The 20,652-nt window shown below is 43.1% G+C and overlaps 1 protein-coding gene across 3 annotated transcripts in view; it reads left to right on the top strand.

Moving 5' to 3' along the window:
* The window catches only part of MACROD1 (mono-ADP ribosylhydrolase 1), an 802,331-nt gene that overhangs the window by 34,386 nt on the left and 747,293 nt on the right, over nucleotides 1–20,652 (top strand). For all 3 annotated transcript variants that reach the window (XM_088480066.1, XM_088480064.1, XM_088480065.1), the window contains exon 3: nucleotides 4,189–4,308. In XM_088480066.1, the coding sequence (XP_088336192.1) occupies nucleotides 4,189–4,308 (120 nt within the window). The remainder of the gene's footprint in view (nucleotides 1–4,188; nucleotides 4,309–20,652) is intronic.

Genomic DNA, 20,652 nt, shown 5'->3' with positions numbered 1-20,652 from the left:
GCGGAAACCTGCTTCCGTGCCCGGAGCATGGTCCTGATGACTGAAGGGGAAAAACACCTGGCCTTCAAGAGCCCGGTCTCAACAACCAGGCTATTAAAGTCACCCGAGGTAGACCCTCGTGACAGAATGGCCCCTGTAGCAGAAGATCTGGATGCAGAGGCAAACTCCAACTCGGTCCTGCTGCTAGCCTGAGAACCGTGGCGAACCACGACCAGCGCGGCCAGTTTGGAGCCACTAGAATGACTGAAACCTGCTGCTTCTTGACTCGACGGAGTACTTTTGGTAACATGGGAATTGGAGGAAAAATGTAGGCCAGACGGAAGTTCCAGGGAACTGTCATGGCATCCACTGCAAATGCCAAAGGATCTCTGGACCTTGCACAAAATCGAGGGACCTTGCAATTGTGGCGAGACGCCATCAGGTCCACCTCCGGCAGCCCCATCTCTGGGCCAGCTGCTGGAAAACCTCCCGGTGGAGAGTCCACTCCCCTGGCAGGAACATAGTCCTGCTGAGGTAGTCTGCCTCCCAATTCTCTATCCGGTATGAAGACTGCTGAAATTGCCGGGAAGAACGTCTCCGCCCAAGAGAGAATGAGACTTGCCTCTGCCATGGCAAGTGCGCTTTTGGTTCCGCCCTGTTGGTTTACATATGCCACTGCCGTGGCATTGTCTGATTGGATCCTCATTGGTCGGCCCGCCAGGAGTGCCTGAGCCCCGCACAGTGCCCGATCAATGGCCTGGAGATCCAGCATATTTATTGGGAAACCTATCTCTGATGATGACCAGGTCCCCTGTAGACAGAGGTTCTCCATCACCGCTCCCCAACCTCTGAGACTTGCATCTGTGGTGACAATAATCCAGTTGGGAGTCACCAGGGACCAACCCTGGAGAAGGTGATTGGTAATCAGCCACCAGCGAAGTACTGATGAGTGCTGTCTGACAGAACCAGTAACTGAGAAGAAAGGTCGTCTGAGCGGCCTGTCCAATTCCGGATAATCTCCCACTGGAGAATCCGTGAATGGAAGCGGCCATACTGGATGGTCTCGAAGGTAGAGACCATCGTGCCTATTAACCTCATGCCCAGCCAAACGGATGGCCAAGGGGCAGACAGCACTTTCCTGACTAAGTCCTGAAGGGCCCAGGCTTTGGGCTCTGGCAAGAAAACCCTTTCAAGTGCTGTATCGAAGATCACCCCCAAAAACGTCAGACGTTGGCACGGCTTGAGGTGACTCTTCTCAAGATTCAGTATCCACCCATGATAATCTTTGTGAAGACCCGCGGAGCTGTAGCCAAACCGATTGGCAGAGCCTGGAACTGGTTATGGGCTCTTCCGACCGCGTACCTGAACAGAGATTGATGCCCCGCCCAAATCGGTGTGTGGAGATACGCATCTCTGATGTCGATAGATGGCAGAAACTCGTTTGCTGACATACCCTGGATCACTGAACATTTTGAAGTAAAACTCCTGTTCCTGTTGAGACTGTGGAACAGGAACTATAACCCCTTCTGAACAGAGGGAACTGATAACCTGGTTTAAGGCCCGTCTCTTCTCCGGCTCCCTGGGTAATACTGTAGCGAAGAAACATTGTGGCGGCTGTCCCCTTAGGTCGATCACATAACCTCGGGAGACAAATGCCCCTTACCAAGACATCTACTGCCGAAGCTACCCACCTGTCTCGGAAAAGAAGGAGACGGCCCCCTACATTCCCTGAAACCGGATGAGCTGAGATCCTGTCAGGGACTCGGCTTCTCAGATGCCCTAGCACCCGGGCACCTGAATGTGCCGGAGAATCTAACCCGGGGGGCAGAACCCCTACTGGGAAAAGATCGTCCTCATGCCCCCTGACCTCTAATCGTTCCCCCTCCTCAAAAGGAAGAACAGAAGACTCGGAAACGTTAGCCCTTTAGCTTTTGGGGCACCACAGGCAGGAAAGTGCTCTTTCCACCTGTCGCCTGGGATATAATAGTATCAAGCTCAGAGTCGAACAGGATGCCTCCACAAAATGGCAGAGTCTCTAAAGCGCATTTAGATTCGGCGTCCACCTCCCAGGTGCGAAGCCATAGTGCTCTGTGTGCCACGACTGTCGTGGCTGAGACTCTAGAGGAAATCTGCGCTCCATTTTGTGCGGCCTCACACACACAGTCTGCAGCCGCACGTATCTGTTCCGCCAGTACCAGTAAGTCCTCTCTGGATGAGTCACCGGCAAGGCCTGCCACTAATTTGTCAGCCCACTTCTCCATGGCTCGAGAGACCCATGCAGATACCAATAATGGGCGAATAACCACTCCAGCGCCCATAAAAATACTCCAAAGGCATCCCTCCAATTTTTTATCCAGCGGATCCTTAAAGGAGGCCGCCCCTTGGACCGGCAGAGCAGTGTGCTTTGGTAAACGAGCCACAGCCGCATCCACTATTGGAGGCAGCTCCCACTTAGCGACCTGCTCCTTTGAAAAGGGATAAAGGGCTGCAAACTTACGAGGAGTAGCATACTTTTTATCTGGGGTCTTCCAGGCTTCCTCTACCAGATCTGAAAGATCCTGAGACTCTGGGAAACAAACGACCCTCTTATGCCTCCGCTTAAACGGCCCTTCCTCTCAAGCTGAGGCGTCAAGGTCCAGACACTCCAAAGACTGTCGTACTGCCATAATAAGGTCCTCTACGCCCTGACTTGACGCAGAGTCTGAACCTTCCTCGTTGGGCAGAACCTCCTCTTGGAGTTCCCCCTCTTCCTCTTCTTCTTCTCCCTCAGGATCTGACTCCAACAAGATACTGGAGGACGCTTATGCATAGTGCGTAGTTTAGACTCCTCAAAGAAGCGTTCCATAAAGGCCGATACTTTCTCAACCCCTACTGCCGAGTGCTCCATGGTACGGACCCAAGAAGGATCAGTAGAAAAAAATAGCAATTGATATCACCAGCGCTCCTTTAACATATCTCAATGGTTCTTAATGATTCTAACATAATGCAGCCAGAATTCCTCAGCTGTTATCCTGAAATGCACTCCCTTTGATTGCTCAGAGAAGAGGGGAGAAGAAAAAGGGAATATATAGTATAAAACCCTGGGAGCCTGCATTTTGCCATTGGAGAGCAGGGGGAACCAGCAGCCATGGCTCCTCCCCCTGTCATACTGAAGCGAGCCTCACTGCTGATTCCTTCAAGTGTTAGTCCCCTCAGTGGGGAAAGCACTTGGACTGACCCGCATTTACCTACAGCACCTGGTATTCCCAGGTGGTCTCCCATCCAAGTACTAACCAGGCCCAACACTGCATAGCTTCCAAGAACAGCATGTCTAGTGAGGTGTTGCTGTAGGTCTCTCCTGCGGTCGGTCTGTAGTCGGCGCTCTCCCCACAGGAGCCGCCAACAAGAAACCCGCAAGATGGCTCCCGCCATCCAGGACCACGCTGACTGCCTGCACCTCTACCAGGTAACAGCAGCGCGCTATCCTCGGGCCCAGACTGTCTCTTCAGAGATCGGAGTGTGTGGAATGGGGGAAGCACTCAGCGCCATCCTCCCCTTAGATGCGGCTCTCACTGCCGCTTTACACTCCAGCTGAGTGCTGCTATAAGCAGCGCACAGTACCTAACGTAAAAAATAAACATAACATTACAAATAAAGGAAAAAAAATCCCTAAGCTAAACCAGGGCTGCAGAGCAGCGTGCCTCTCTCCACGGGCACTAAACTTACACTGAAGTCAGGGGTTGCAGAGGGGAGGAGTTATAGATTTCAGTGTTAGTGCCAAATCCACACCTACAACCCATGGTCCAGTGTCCCCCAGCCCAGACGAAAGAGAAATGGCTAGACATTATGCAGGATACTTCCTTAAAAGACAGAAAAATATACATACATACATACGTATACAGTAGTCTCAAGGAACATCTATTCAGTAATGCAATCAACAAAATTATAGCATCAGCACAATTCCAAGAGAGAAAAAAAATAAGAAAGAAAAGGGGGAGGGTAGGGAATGTGTCAGAAAAGGTACACCAATAAGGTCCAATATACAGTTCAATTCAGGAGTTTGCTTCAAGTTGTCTATATACAGTATGTGTATGTGTGTATATATATATATATATATATATATATATATATACCAGTTGGTTGACTCAAATAGTTTAGTGGTTCTTTTGTTTAAAATAAGGTGTATTTCAAGTTTAATTGTCCTTTACGATGCTCTTCTCCATCCTATAGAGACACATGCCAAACAACCTGAAGAGGTCAAGTTCCCAAAGAACAAGGATCTGAATGAGAAAATCTCAATCTTCAGAGGTGACATCACTAAGCTGGAGGTAGATGCCATTGTCAATGCAGGTAAGCAGAGCAATGTGCCAGTCCCATGTACGTTCTAAGAGGTGAGGTGGGAAAAAGGATAAGTATGTGCACTGAATTATTTGCAGTTAGAAAAGCAGTTTCAATGATAGAATCTTGAAATCTTCTTGAATTGCAATCTTGAATCTTGAAATCCTATTGAATTATACAGTGTATCGTTGTATGTAAACACCGCTCACCTAATAAATGCAAATTCTGAAAAAAAAATTCTGTTGTATGTAATGGGAGGATACTCTTTTAAAAGGTCAACTGAAAAATAAAATATAGTGTATCAGTATAAAGCATTTTAAGAAGTGTAATGAATTAACCCAAGATAAGTGGGTCTCATCCTCCTGATATCATCTAGACTTGGAAGACTAGCCCCACTCATTCTCTGTAGTGGCGGGTGTAGAACCCCAAAAATAACGTACCTTGTGTCCACACGTCCAGGAGATGGGTAGGACGTCCTTGCAGCAGCCGCTGGCAAATTTGGAACTGCTCCCAGTATGCATACGCACCTCAGCTCAAGTGAAAATGGTGGCAGGAGGGACTTTAGGTACCTCTATCTCCTTCACCATATAACATATAAAGATAGGTTATCCTCATTTGAAAGAGGGTAGTCTCCTCTTTCAAACGGTGTGCCCAGTTAAAGGCTAATATTTAGTTACCACACTGATCAACAGACACTAACAACCTGTACTACAGAAAAATAATATAGTCCAGGCATGGATCACCAGACAATACTATTCTGCTCTATGGAAAAAAGATATATAAAGTATACGGGTGGGATGGCACTATATGTTCTATCACACCCATTTACACATGGGGTCACTAAAATATGAAAGAGGAGAGTCTCTTCTTCGAAATTATGTGGCCCCCTTCTCAGCTGTTGTCTATTATAGAAATATCACCCAGCTCTACAGAAAAAATTAGTTTTCCTTAGATGGGGGAAGGGTACATTATGTCCTATGTCTCTCATACTGGCCTGTACACACATGGGGGCACCCTGTCTTATAGGAGACGAGTCTCTTTCAAACAATGGGGTCTGTTTACTAAGCCTTGGATGGAGATAAATAGAATGGAGATAAAGTACCAGCCAATCAGCTCGTAACTGCCATGTTACACGCTGTGCTTGCAAAATGACAGTTAGGAGCTGGTTGGGTTGGTACTTTTTCTCCATCCACTTTATCTCCATCCAAGGCTTAATAAATAAACCCCAGTGTGCCCACTTAGTAGTTATTTTCTGGTGATCAACAGACAATACCTGGAACAGTAAAGCCCATTTCTTCTTCAGGTTCCATAGGGTCCAAAGGAATTACCTTGGAGTATGTGGTTGGAGTGATCCAGGCACCTAACAGTCAAAAAGCTTTCAGGTCCCAGAATACCCTGGTCCTCTTCCACATATATCCTGCCCCCAGCCACAGGCATTCAGTTTTTCGTTTGGTGCGCCAGGATTCAGACGCAACTTTATAACAGGGGGACTGCTCAGGCAGTCCCATGCTTTCATTTTTTTGTTTTATTTTATTTCTATTTTATAGAGTCAGCAGTGCTGTGTCTGAATAAGACGCTTGCACGGCGACTCCATCTACCTCCGCCGGTACCGCAACACCAGTACCGTCGCTGCGGTAGGTTGTCTAGTGTATAAAATGGTGGTCTTGTTGGTCTACTATATTCTTTGAACACATAGAAAGCGTTTGAATTGAGACAGTAAAAATTTGTTAAAAAATGCATTTTCATTTCAAGTGCAGATTTTTTCCTCAAAACCTACACATAGAATCCTGGTTTTTACTGTTTTGGAGAGGTGGATTATTGGTGAAACAAGAACCACAAAGTATTTCTTTGTGATGTTTAGAAGATAGAATAAAAAATCATGTTTGCTTTTGTTTCTTGAAATATCAATAAAAAACACTTTTTGGCAATTTGGGTAAAAATGTTGTGATGTGTTAGAATGAATAAAAGAGCTAATGGTATTTTCTGATAATACAAAGTCTTCAGAAAAAAAGCAAGTTAGAATTTGTGTGTGTACCGCATATAAAATCAATGACATTGATGTTGGAATGTGACGAGCACAAATGTGAAACAAATTACCTCAGCACAAGGGTCAGAAACCCCTCAGCAGCGAAGGTTTTAAATGGACCTTTTGGCTTTCTTATTTTCTTACCTATCTCATCATTGTGACCCCCTGTTCCTGACACACTCTCCCCTCCCACCTGCAAATCCAAATACAAGTGGCTGCAAAGTGTCCAGGCTAGACATCCTTTTCATGCAACTTGCTTGTTTTTTTCCTAAGTCATTCCCATGATGGTCATTTAACCACAAGGTATCTGTATGTAAATGTAGAATCATTTGGTATGAAGATACTCTGCTAAATCTTCGATTTAAAATATTGAGTGTTTTCTGTTTAGTGAATAAGGTTTGTGAGAGGAATTCTACCACAACCAATGTTTTTTTTACTCGTTTCTTAATCTTTCCTTTTATTTTATGTTCAGTTTATTGAATCATGAAATCTGTACTTGATTCTATTGAGCGCATATTTTTCAAAAATGTATGTGGCATTACTAGTGATTTTGGATTAAAATTTTACATTTTTCTCATGGTGAAGTTTTCTATGTATATTTCACTATTGGAATTGTAAACGCTGGCGCTCATACATGTTTTGACATCTACACATATGTTCTGTAAATGTACTCGGTAGAATATAGACTTTAATGTTTTTACTACTTTGCTTCACTTGCTCCACATGTTGGACAAACACAATTAAATAACTTTATTTATAACAAAGTAATTTGACATATGTCACATTCAGTTCCAGAGAGATATGAATGGCAAGGGTAGATTATACTGAGAGATGAAACCTGTATTTATGCCTAAGGGCCATTTGTTTACACTGTGTTAGTTACCCACTGCAAACAGTGTGATTTCAATTTTCAACTGACTTCTAATGTATCTAGTTGTAGGCTACAAAATGAACGCAAACGTCTCATTGATTGATATGCCATACAGCACATTTCATCGTGTTATTAAGTTAGCCCATTGATGTGTAAAGACAAATGTGTTCATGGTAATAATAACTATACTGATGTATGGCAAATTGGCCTTTCCCTGCTACTTCCCAAACCTCTCAGGGCTCGTTCACACCTGTCCATTGTTCTGCACTTTTCAACCAGTAACGCGTGAAACCTGCATTAGAATAAGGATAAATGCTTTCTTATAGGCTTGTTTCCACCGTTGCATTCTACACTGCATTTACATTTTTTGAAAGAGCCCTTACCTATTTCTCATGCGTTAATGCATGGTAGCAGGAGAATAGATTATAATGGTAGAGTTGTTTTGCGTTCATTGACTGTTATGCATTTAATCATAGAACATTCATGACTGAGCCATGTGACAAAAGTGACTGGGTTCATTTTATTAAATGTTTGTAGCAGCCAGATGGATTCAGTACATATAAAAAATAACTGACACAGAGACCTACCATTTTCATGTTAGTAGGGTTCATACTTCTCTCTTGTGCCATAAGAAGCTACAATTTTAATATCATCCCCCAGTACCATTCTGGTTTCTCTGATCTGCAGAGAGAGCAGAGGATGGCGACTCACACCATAATTAGGGGAAATGGAGGGAGGATATTGCGACTTTCCCTCTCTGGCCCCTGTACTCACAATTACAAGCTAATGGTGTGTCATACTGCCCCTTTTCCTGCTGTCATTGTTGTAGAGTATATACATATTTGTTATCTGTAAATGTTAGCAGTCGCAGAATAATAATATATATATATTGTGGGTTGAATTAATTTCTTGAAAGTAACGAGAAATATAATGAATGTTTTTGGAAATCTTTTCCTTTTTTCTCCCATATACAGTAGTAACCATAAATTGATTGTACTATTCTACCCCAAAAAAAATATATTTCTGGTGAACAAGCACGTGTCCTCTCTTTTCTGGGGGAAGAAATAATAAATTAGGAATTTCACCGGCTTTTGTAGTAGAGACGACTATCCCACCCCTTCCCACCCCTTTTCATCCTTTCTCTTCCCATCCACCCCCCCTTTTTTTTTTCTTAAGTGTGCATCGTTTGGATATGTATATTATACTTGCTTTAATTGCTTTACTGTTCATGCTATAAATAAAGAATATATAAGGTGTTCCAAGGCTGCTAGGGGTCACTTTAAAATGAATTAATTTGCCCCTCAGCTGTCCCATCTGCCGGAGTGAGTAGGGAATTCTCCTGATGGCATGTTGGTTGCTTGCTTGCTGGGTGAGCAGATGGGGTTAGTCTGTTCACCTTTGCAGTTTCTGCTTGTAGACTCCATTTCTGGGAGCATAGTTGCCAATTAAGGCTGCCTCCTCCAGAATGGGACAGCCATGTGTAAAGTGCAGGGGGCATGATGCCACAATCACATTATCGTGGCATTGCCCCCTGCTATACAGTTCTGGAAGAGGTGTCATGCAGGGGTCTGGCTTACTGTCTCTAGAGTTACGGAAAGCCTTTAAAGTTCAGGAATCTTGCAGACATTCCAGGAGAGTAGGTAAGTCCAGGAGGATTCCTCCTATCCTTAGGCAATCACCATTTGGAAATGTCAACGGGCTCTTGGGCTGGCCAAACATCGATCCTGTACTCAATTTTGTTTCTATAAGATATTCCCTGACAGTCTTGTGTATGTAGATCTGAGGACAGTACGGTATTAGTGGTTTTCCAGTTGAGGATTAGTACCAAATACTTTGTAGGAATCAAGATGCTACCTTAGATATCTCTATGTTCTCCATAGGGTGTTTGTTTTAGATGGGTAAGCGTGCTTCTGGAGTGCCCTAGATGAAGTGACCCCTCTGGCTCTTTTCTACACATGATTTGGCAGTGTCCTCCAATTTATAACCTCTGGACATTTGCCTGGGAGTCATTTCATAGACACGGGGTAGAGGTACCCATTTAGCCCTAAAATACTGAAGGAGGGGCTGGGCGGTTGTTGGTGTATGTCTTTTACTTTGGATGGCAGACTGCCTCCACTTCTCTATTTTTAGGTACTATTGGTAAATACTACTGAACAACACAAAGGCTTTACTTACAAGATTAGGTTTACCCTTCAGGAATTCCGTAAAGTCTGGTCGCCATGGTTCCACTCTAGACTAGACGTATATATCCTTCTGATGATGATATAGACAACTTGCCAACCCTGTACAGTCTACATGGTGATCATACAGTATGCAGCCCTTATTTAGATTTTGACGACTCTCAGGTTGCCCCTGTTACACTGAGATGGCGGGACAATTTTGTATTTTGGTTTCCCCTCATGTGATAGTGGTGTTTATGCCGATTTTTGTTCCCCCTTACCTCATTAACTATGCTGGACCTTTGACTCAGTTACTTGTCATGTCATGTAGCTAATTTATTTAGTACATAGGTGCAGATTCTAGTACTCTACAGTTTATGCTCATTTTCATTACTTCATTTATTTTTATTATTATTTCTTATATATGTATTTGGGGTTGAATTTCTGTTGTATGTTTTAATTGTTACAAAATCTTCATATAACCACAGAAAGTAAAGTATTGCAAAACTGCATTGGGGCACCTCCTCAGGTGACATTTGGCATAAACCCCTGTCAGCCTAAGGGTTAATAGTGTGAAACAGAAAGTGTCAGAGGGTGTAAAAGAGAGCAGGAGAGAGAGAAAGCAGGATGATAAAGCAGGATAAGTGGAAGAAAGAGGGATGGGGCGGTAGAGGAACAGAGCAGGGAGAGTCTCGTTAGCCAGCTGTCAGGAGATAAATTGCATCTATCATGCTGCGCCACTGACATCCATTACTGCTGGGAACAGAACTTCACGTGGCATCATCTCACCTGGGACTGTCACTGTACGATTCTACTCCCAGATAACTCATGTTTTTTTTTTGTTATTATTATTCATGTTTAACTATAACTGTTCTGGCTGTAAATAAGTTTAACACTTCAATAAAAGCAGAACCCATGTAATTAAGGTATTTGTTTATATTGGACGTGCCCCCATGAATTAACATTTTCTTATATAATCGTATATCACACATTGTTTGTGATTTATAGCTACTGAAAAATGCTGCTGTACATTACATGTTTTTTTTTACACAAATGGGCCTATTTCTCCTCTACATATATGCCCTCATACAGCTAGCCTCAATACGCCATCCAGAAGGAGTAGCCATCTTTTTCTTAAAATTTTGTGTCTTATTCGCATCATGTACACAGCAAAACACCATTCAAACGGGAGTAGATTTTTAGGCCCTGCACACGTGCAGCAGCCGCACTGCGCGTGCGTAAGCCCCGGAGAGAGAGAAATTCTCTCGCTCCGGAGCTCATTACAAAAGGGGCGGCTGTCGATGGTGATCGACAGCTCGCCCCATTTTGTAGGCGGGGAGGGGGTGTGGTTTCACAAACAGAGGCGTTCCTTAAGGAACGCCTGCCGTTTTGTTGGCGGCCGCACTGACATCAGCAGTGATGTCAGTGGGGAGCTTCCTGCTCGATCAGAGCAGGAAGCTCCCTGGGGCTTGCGGTTGCCGAAACCCAATCTTAGGGTCTCGTCGCAAGTCGCGATGGTCTTGACCTAGCTTAGCTAGCGACCAGGAGGCCACACTTTAAAAGAGAAGCAGCCGCCCACATTCAGAACGAGCGCTCACATTATGCGAGCGCCTCTGAATGAGGGCCAAAGTGTACTACAAATGCTGGGCTGAGACTTTAACACGTACAAAGTCGCCGATGAAGCACAGCGCAACTTGGCGTGAGATAAAGCAGCAGCCGCTGCATCGTAGCACTTCTTATACAGATTCTCGGACTCATTCGCGCACACATGTACAAATGTAGCACATGAAATTAATCAGTGCAAACTTGTTTTGTCGCTTCCAGTTGTTTTATTTGTGTGAATACGGCACACACTTTGATGCTCGGCGTGGCCCTGCATCTTTTTTGCATCTCAACTACAACAAAATGTTTATGTTTATAGTCATGAGAGTGAGGGTACAGTACTTTGAGAGTTCATCAGTTAATTTATGATTGTATATTCATTATGTTTTATAAATGCTTCTTTCCATTTAAAGGGCACTTAGATGGTGCAAATGGTGGTCCATGGAAAGTACTGGTTGGCTCCTGATCTTCATGATCTCCTCAGAGGACCTGTACAAAGCGAGTAGTTTAGTGAGATTGGAGTAACTTTGCACCTTGGGAACCACAGTGTTGCACTGTAGGTGGGTCAGATATAAAATGTGCAGAGAGATTAATATTTGAGAGGGACGTGTTTTAGCCATACTTGTCTACTTTTGAAAACTAGTTTCAGGGAGATTGTAGGTGGTAGCAGAATGTGCCACATGTTTGGGGCGTGTCATGTTCCGCCCAGGGGGCGTGTCTAGCTCCACCTATGGGTGTGTCCGTTGTCATTTAGGGGCATGCCCTGCAGTGGCAGGTGAAACCTATAGTACTAAGAGCAGCATGCCACCAGAGCTAGTTTTTCTATTGGCATCATACTACCATACTATTGTTTGAGGACATTTTATGGTTAATATCAGGCTTGCCTACCCTCCCAATTTTAGCAGAAGGCTCCTGAAAGTACAGCTGGCTGTTTAAATATATATATAACTCAAATATTGACTATTGTTAACCATCAAATGTCCTCAGACAATAGTTTCCAATGATTAGGGACAGCTGTATTTTTAGTCAGAGCTCCCTTATTGTGATATATATCCAGTGACCAGTCACAAGCATTAACTGCACTCTGAAAGGGCACTCACTGACAGCCATCCATTTATTGGCTGTTACTGAGTTCCCTTTCAAAGTGCAGTTAATACTGCCTATGACACTCAGCCCCGAGCCCCCATCAGTGTATATGATGCAGGTGACAGGTCTCATTGGCCGCTTATAAGTACATTGAGGCCACTGTGGGGGGAGAAAAGGCCACCACACCTGTCCTGCGCTGATGTCCCTGTACAGTGCAGAGCTGCTGGCTCGGCTCTGCTCCAGTCTGCCCGCCGCCATGCCCAAGCACACTCCGTTTGCGTGCTGACTAGCCGGCCACCGCTACCCACAACCCCACGGTGGCCGGCCATTAAGTATCATGGCGTCACGCGGTGTGACGTCATGACATTCCCCCTTGCAGACTCCGCCCCCTGACAGTCCGGTTTTAAAAAGGGATGAAGAAACCGGGAGTTCAAGTAATGTTTGCGGGGGAACGGGAGGGTGTATTAATGTCCGAGAAACTCCCGCTAAAATTGGGAGGGTAGGCAACCCTGGTTTTAGCTCAAATCTAAATTGATGTGTACAGTACTAATAAAGCTGTCCAGCATTTGTAGGCTACATGCAAAGAGCAGACAGTATTTATCCTGCATTCAAAAACAATAACTGTACAGACGTTGGTACCCATCGACGAAAAGAGAACACATATTTTTCTCTGAAATAACTTGAAACTGACAAAAGTAATTGCCATCCATCATTGTTTATTCCATGTTTAATAGAAACCAGACTTTGATTTAACAGAATATTTTAAATAATAAAACAAATGAAAATGACATGGACAAAAATGATGGGACCCTTATCCTAATATTTTTTTGCATAACCGTTAAAGGCAATCACTGCAATCAAGCAATATCTGTAGTTCTCAATGAGACTTCTGCCCACTCTTCCGGAGCAAACTGCTCCAGCAGTCTCAGGTTAGATGGGTGCCTTCTCCAGACTACAGGCTTCAGCTCTTTCCATAGATTTTCGATAGGTCAGGGCTCATAGAAGCCAATTCAGAATGGTCCAATGTTTTGCGCTTATACATTTTTGGGTGCATTTAGCAGTGTGTTTTGGGTCATTAACCTATTGGAGGGCCCATGACCTGCTACTAAGACAGATTTCACACACTGGGCAGTATGTTTTGCTCTCAAATGCCTTAATAGACTAGTGATTTCATTGTGCCCTGCACAAATTCAAGGCATCCCGTGTCAGACACAGCAAAGCAGCCCCAAAACATAACCGAGCCTCCCCCATGTTTCACAGTAGGTATGGTGCTCTTTACAAAGCTTATTATTTTGTCTGTGAACTGAAAGCTACAGCTTGACTCATTTGTCCAGATAACATTTTCCCAAAGGCATGTTGGCTTGTCAGTATGCATTGTAATATTTTGCAGTCTAGCTTTTTTATGTTGTTTTTTTTTTTACAGAAGTGGAGTCCTTCTGGGTCTTATGTAGCCCACTGTTGCTCAAACAATATGAGATGGTGCGATCATACACTGATGTAACTTGACCTTAGCATTCAGCTTGTATCTCTTTGGAAGTATCAGGATGCGGCCTATGATCGTCCGCTACTCACCTCCGCACCGGCGCCCTTGGGCTTAGGTGTTCAGTCGCTGGGAGTGGAGGTGAGTGGTGTCTGAGCATTCTCCCCAGGGTCTGCTAGGGCTTCCGTGTGTGCGTCCTGGTTTCAGGTGTGCCGGGCATGGACGCAGCCATGTTGGTCCATATCACCTGACTAGTCTCTTTGAATGGTAGTTCTGTGGTCACTCAGCTGATCCTCTGATCCAATGACCAGCTACCCAGGGGCATTTAAGTCTGACTCCAGGAACAGGAAACTGCTGTTCAACTTCGCTGTTCCAGTGATTGTTATGCTCACGAACTATGTACAGTGTGTTATTTCAGCCCTAAAGCTGACCACCAGTGTTACTTGTATTAGTTCCCATGCTAAGTCCCTGCATGTTAATTCAGCTCTCACTGAACTCCAGTGTTTCTTGTAAATCCCTGTGTTCTTTTAGTGTGCTGCTCAGCTCTCTAACTGCCTCCCTGTGTTCATGTGTTGTCAGCTTTCATGCTAATTACTAGGTAGCTCTCGACTGGAGCTCTAGTAATTCCAGTACATGCCTGTATCCACATTTCTCTGTGTTTCTCTGTGCAAGTCAGGACCTGGATCTCCTGTGCTCAAGTATTCAGTTCATTGCTGATCTTCTGTATACAAGTATTCAGTTCATTTGCTGATCTCCTGTATTCAAGTATTCAGTTCATTTGCTGATCTCCTGTATTCAAGTATTCAGTTCATTTGCTGATCTCCTGTGCTCAAGTATTCAGTTAATTTGCCAATCTCCTATGTTCAAGTATTCATTTCACGCTCATCTCCTGTGTTCAAGTATTCAGTTTATACACTGGTCTCCTGTGTTCAAGTATTCAGTCCTAACTGATCCTTTGTGTCCTAGCTATATAGTTTTCACGCTGGCCACTAGTGTTATTACATTCTTTGGGTTCCCAGTGCTAATTAATTCTAATATAGTTGTGGTCTTCCTGCCACTCCCAGGTACCTGTCCAGAGGGCTGCGACCTGCTCACTTGGTGCAGCAAAACCCATATCCCAACTGGAGGGGTCACCGGTGAAGACCACCAAGTGAGTTAGACTCCGCGCACCTGGGCAGGTCTAGCCAAACCTGTGTTTGACCGCAATAGGGAGACCTAGCACTGTCACTCAACTGCTTGTTTCCTAGCCACCCTAACCCCCTGGCTTTTTCCAATACGGTTCCTGACAGGAAGTTTTACTTGGCTCTTTTTTCTACCATTCTCACTATGCTTCTGTTTAATGTTGGAGTCGATTTACCTCTTGCAGCTGCGTCCAGGGAGGTTGGCTACAACCCCATGGACTTTAAACTGTAGTCACAGGAACATCAAGCTGCTTGGCGATGCTCTTATAGTCTTTACCTTTAACATGCTTGTCTATAATGTTCTTTCTGATCTCCTCAGACAACTGTACTTTTTCTGGTCCATGTCAGTGCGGTGCACACAATGATACTAAACAGCAGAGAGACTGCTTTCGCCATTTAATTAGGCTGAATGATTATAAGATTAAAGACATTTGTGATACTAATTCAAGACAGCAATTAGTTTGAAACATCACTATATTCCAATTATTTATTATCTGTTCTAAGGGATACCATCTAATCTGTCCGGGACATTTTAGAATGACTTTGGAGAATAAGCAATAATTTATCTATTTTCACAGTTTATTTTCTTTGTTTTATGACACAATAAGGACAAGCAGGTATACATGATACATTAGTGTTTAATTGTATCGCCTTTCAGGAGGAATGACGCACTGTTCCAATGAGCTGTAAAGCTGGCCACACACTAGACCAACTTACATCCAACCAGCCAACTAGTTGATTGGTTGGAATGAAAATCTGGTAACGTATGAAAGCAAATAACAATCTGCAATTTGCTCCAAAACGCTGGAAAATGGACAAAAACTGTTGTTTGAACAAATTGTTTACATAAAACATTTAACAAACTTGTCTGACGACCATTTTCATCTGTTTTCTGACATTTGGGAGCAAATTGCTGATCATCATTTACTCTCATACCTTACAAGATTTTCATTCCAACCAATCAACTAGTTGGCTGGTTGGACAGATAATCTTTAGATGTGTGGCCAGCTTAAGGGTACTAACAAATTTCTCCATGTCTGTATTTGCACCCCCTTTTATTGTAACATGGTTTGTCCAGGTGCAAAGTCACTTGATTTTTTTTCTTTACTCCCAACTCAGAATCAAGTTAATATCTTTTGGGGTGCAGGTGTACTGAGAATAAAATAAAATAAATGTAGTTTACAGTAGAAGTTGCTAAATTAAAGTTTGTGATGATTCCCGACTCTTTTGGTGAGATCAGATATCAGTTTAAGGAAGGTAAGGATGCACCCAGTAGTTAGGAGTAGTTCTTGTAGAAGTAGGTAAACATTTCCATTTTAATCCATTTTAATTTGGCTAGAATTATTCTTAAACTAGACATATTTTCGATGGAGCATAGTGGATGGCTTAGATGAAAATTTACGCATACGGGAAAGTCAGCACAAACTAGATATGTATCCTAACATTGTCCTTCCATCTATAGACAGCCTCTAAGTAGTGTAGCCTGATGTTCAAAATGTAAAATTAGTAACACACATAACAGCCTATTATCAGAGGAGATAACATGTTCTATATTTTTTTTACAATATTTTATTGAGGATTTTACAATACAATAAGAAAAACTATACACAATAAATAAATAAAAAGTTGAGGGAAAATAAAATAAACGCCAGGGAAGAGACGACATACAAAAAAAATGCAAAAGTAGATTAAAATTGAAAGAATGCTTTATTTAATTAAATAAAGGCTTTTTTTCTCTACTGACCCCTGATATCACCATCCTGAGATGTGTTGCTACAATCAATGTTAAATAGGACACAGCATGCTGTGCATGGGTGAAGTTATCGTCAGAGGAGGCCAGCAATAGCTCATGGCGATAACTTTTGCCAGCTTCAGGGCTTGTTAAATAGGACAAGGCCCTATCTCCTGTGGGGAAAAAAAAGAATATTTGCCTGATTTAAGGTTCTTATGTCTTTAACAAATACATCCCTTTTGTATGTCGTCTGCAACTCTCCAAAGTGGAGTGAATTAATAGGAGAGATGATAAACAAGCAGCGGCAATATAACTTGTGTCCAGTAGATGTAGCTGTAGAGCCCTCTTATGCACCCAGTGAATACTTATAGTTAAATATAACTTCTATAAGATTTGTGTATACTGTACAATTGTTAATCAAATTTGTCATTTATATATGTGTTTGTGTGTGCATATATATTATCTATGCCATGTATGTATTTCAATATAATCTAACCACATTTTACAAAACTTGAGGATGGAACTGCAGGAGAATCTTGTATGTTTTTTGTCAGGGATCTTTCATGGACTTTACACTAGTAAGCACCACAGAACTGCTATACCCAGAATTATAATCATAGGATTCTATGGTGCTGCATTTCTTATGTGGACTTGACCTTATTAGTTTATGAGCATTACCTAAGGTTACTGCTACTGGTTGACTGTTTCCCAGTACTGAACATACAGCTATTGAAAAAAGTATTAAAGGTATATTATGCTTGGGAAAAAAAATAGGTTTAGATCAGTACAGAAAGCATCTACAGGCTTATAAATAATTGCAGGGTTCCCAGTGTAGGCAATTGTTTGTGCCTTGACCGCTGCTCATTTTACTTTAGTAGTGTTTATGCTTGTTATACTTGCACATGCTTGTTTTGTGTGTTATCTTGTGTGTACCAATTGGAATGTTTGTGCACTGGCCTCATTATTACTAGAACATCTTGAGGAATTTATGATTTGTTTGTTTCTCACCTTGCTATTCAAGTTATTGTAAAAGTATTCATTATACTATGCAAAGCTATTAAGCCCTCTTACCATTTTGTCTCACTATTAATACCCAGCTTTGTTTTATTACTGTGTTCGTTCCCTCTGTTGAGTATACAGACACTATTTCAATAAAGGTTAAGAAATAATGAGAGGGATGTAGTCAGGATCCCGACTGTCAGAATGCCGACGGTAACAATACAGACAGCTGCATCCCGGGATGCAGGATAGATAGCGATCTGTGACAGCTGGGTTTTAATACAGTTCAGGTTAATGCCAAAAGGCCAATGGTATACATATCACTCAGCAGAGGTAGTGCCGAGGAAGCAATCAGTATGTAGGAACAGTCCCATAATAGCTGTATTGAATGAATCTAGATGCTATAACAGACAAAAATGAAAGTGCAACAACTTTATTTTATACATTTCTCATGTAAATAACACATAAATAAAATCACATTTTTGCTATAGAGGTAGAAGAATGACATACTGTAACATAAGGTCATTTTAATACACACACATCCTGCAGCACATATCCTAATCCACTGCTCCATGCTCCTTCCTCACTATCTACTCCATCTGTGTCGCCCCTGTCTGTCTGTCCCTCCTCTTTAGAATGTAAGCTCTCACAAGCAGGGCCCTCGTCCCTCACGTGCTAATCCTTCCCCTACTTATACTATTATTTAATACTAAATCCCTACAAGGAACCTAACACTTGGTTGCTGATGCACTGCTGCTTATTTCAGTGTTATGCAGCAATGTTTATATACCATGTCCTTGTCCTGCATTGTTTTGTACTGTTAATAACTGTTTCTCTTGTGTGCTAATTTGTTTATGTATTGTGTAAGGCGCTGCGGAACCCTTGTGGATGAAAAGTGCAACAACTTTATAACAGAATTTTATTTAACAACTAGTTCAGCATAAAATCACATTCCATATGGGTAAAGGATGGAGGCTTTTACCAGAAATAAGTTCATTAGATGCATACAGATATACCGGTGGATATAAAGGCTCCGGAACCCCTTCAACTCAGCACCTAATTTCACCGACTCCTTCTATCTCAGATCAGGGAGTCTTATTTATTCTTTGAAGGTGAACTTCAAACCAGTGGTGCCTGGGTGCATAGAAGAATATTCTCATAGAGGAAGTTAGCACTATGGGCCTGATTCAGAGCCGGACACTCTTTCAGAGCACTCGCTCTGAATCAGTGCCCGCCTATTGTATTTTTAGAGCGGCCTCCTGGCATAGCTATGGGTGACCACCCACAGCTAGTGCGAGCGGCCAGGATGATGGTCGCGATGGTCAAGACCATCGCGACCATCTGACTTGCGACGAGACCCTTGTTGCAGGGTCTCGTTGCTGCAAGTCCCAGTGGACTTCTTGCTCTTACAGAGCAAGAAGACCACCCAATGACATCACGCCCCCTTTGTAGCAAGACCCGGAGGAAGGGCTTGCCCGTCGCTATCCGGGTCTAGCGCATGTGCACGAGGGAGCCGCCTCCGTCATGCGCACTGGGCCAACATTGACCCGCTTGCGAGCGCTCAGCGCTCGCGAGCGGGTCTGAATTAGGCCCACTGTTTCTTAACGGGCACACATAATGTGTAAAAAGGTCGTTTGAGCTTCCCATGAACAAAAACTACAAAGTGAAGGGAAGTATTACTCCACGACTATACCTTAATTAAGGGATTGTAGGTGTGAATTGAAGCTCTATTATTTGAACCATATTGCGTATCAATTATTAGGGGGGAGTTTGTATGTTCTTGTCATATTGGAGCCTCATCGCAGACCCGCAAATTGCGGGCTCTTCTGTAAAGGGGGCTGGGCCTAATGACGCCTACAGTCTGTCCGCACCTCTTTAAGCTGTGAGCAGCATCTCCTCTCTAGGCTGCTCCGGTAAGTATAACTCTAGTACAGTATGTATGGTGTGCAAGTATGAGCTTTAGGGAGTTTAGAGTAGGGACTGGTATAAATGATTTCATATTATTTGTACAGCGCTGCATAATATGATGCTGTATAAAGAAACAATATTGCATACACACAAGTGCGTAGTTATAGTAAATGCAGAATGTGCGGCTGCTACGGGGCCTAGGCCACCTCTAAGGGCCCGGACGTCTCCCTGCACCAAGCTACACTGCTATCCCCGAGCCCCGGCTTTTCTATTCTCACTAGGGTGCTGTTGCAGGGCATCTGGGCCCAGAGCTGTTCTAAGCTACAGCCATCTCTAGCTGCTCCCTGCATGCATTGTGATGTTCTCTCAGTGCAGGTCACAGCCCTATATAAAGGAAGCCCAGCTACTGGCAGCCATTTTGTGGTGACATTTTGTTTTACATTGATACTCTGAGTAGTTCCTGCTTTATTAATGAAACTTTGGATAACGACTACTTTTTGGATTACATATTCCAATAAGGTCCTGAACGGCAACATCTTCAGAAAAAAATATGAATAACATCTTCAGGTAAGGATTATATAACAAATTTTGGCCTGTCACGCTCACCTCCTCAGACACCTCCCTCCATTGTATCTGCAGTTTTTAATTTAGAAACAATGAATAAAGCAAATTATTCACCTTATATGATGGTGCATGACTTAAGATAGGTACACACATGTGCAATCCTCTTGGGTTCCATCTCCAGGCCAGACTGTTGACACAATCATACTGGTGGCCTGGGCACAGATTCAACATCCTATATAGGCTTACACATCTGTCCAATTGTGCAGCAGATCTCAAATCTGCATCTGCTGAAATAATTTACTAAAAGTATTGTGTCACTGTACACACTCTTCCAATCTTTGGTAGACCAGCTGCCACTCACAGGCAAAGGCGTAGCTACAGAGAATGGGACTGCTACGGGGCCCAGGCCGCCTCTGGGGCCCGGCCCTCTCCCTGCACTGAGTTATACTGCCATCTCCTGAACTTTTCTCACCATACTGCTGCTGCAGGGCATCTGCTGTCACTGGCTCAGCCGGCTTCACCTCTGTCTCTCCTCACTGACTGATTTATTAGTGAAACATAGCCGTCTTATATACCATATTATATTATAATAAATTAGGATTAAGGAGACTATATAATTGTTTTCTTTTTATATATTTTTTCATTTATAATACTTACGATATGCTAATCACCATTAATTTAATCCTGCATGTCAACTAAGTAATCAATTAGTGCAAATATTAGATAATTTACAATCAAAATGGATAAA

The sequence above is a fragment of the Taudactylus pleione genome, unplaced genomic scaffold (genome assembly GCF_031769625.1).
Source record: "Taudactylus pleione unplaced genomic scaffold, aTauple2 ptg000250l, whole genome shotgun sequence".
Classification (NCBI taxonomy): domain Eukaryota; kingdom Metazoa; phylum Chordata; class Amphibia; order Anura; family Myobatrachidae; genus Taudactylus; species Taudactylus pleione.
The sequence above is the reverse complement of the archived record's forward strand: the minus strand, read 5'-3'. Positions and strand labels throughout refer to the sequence as shown.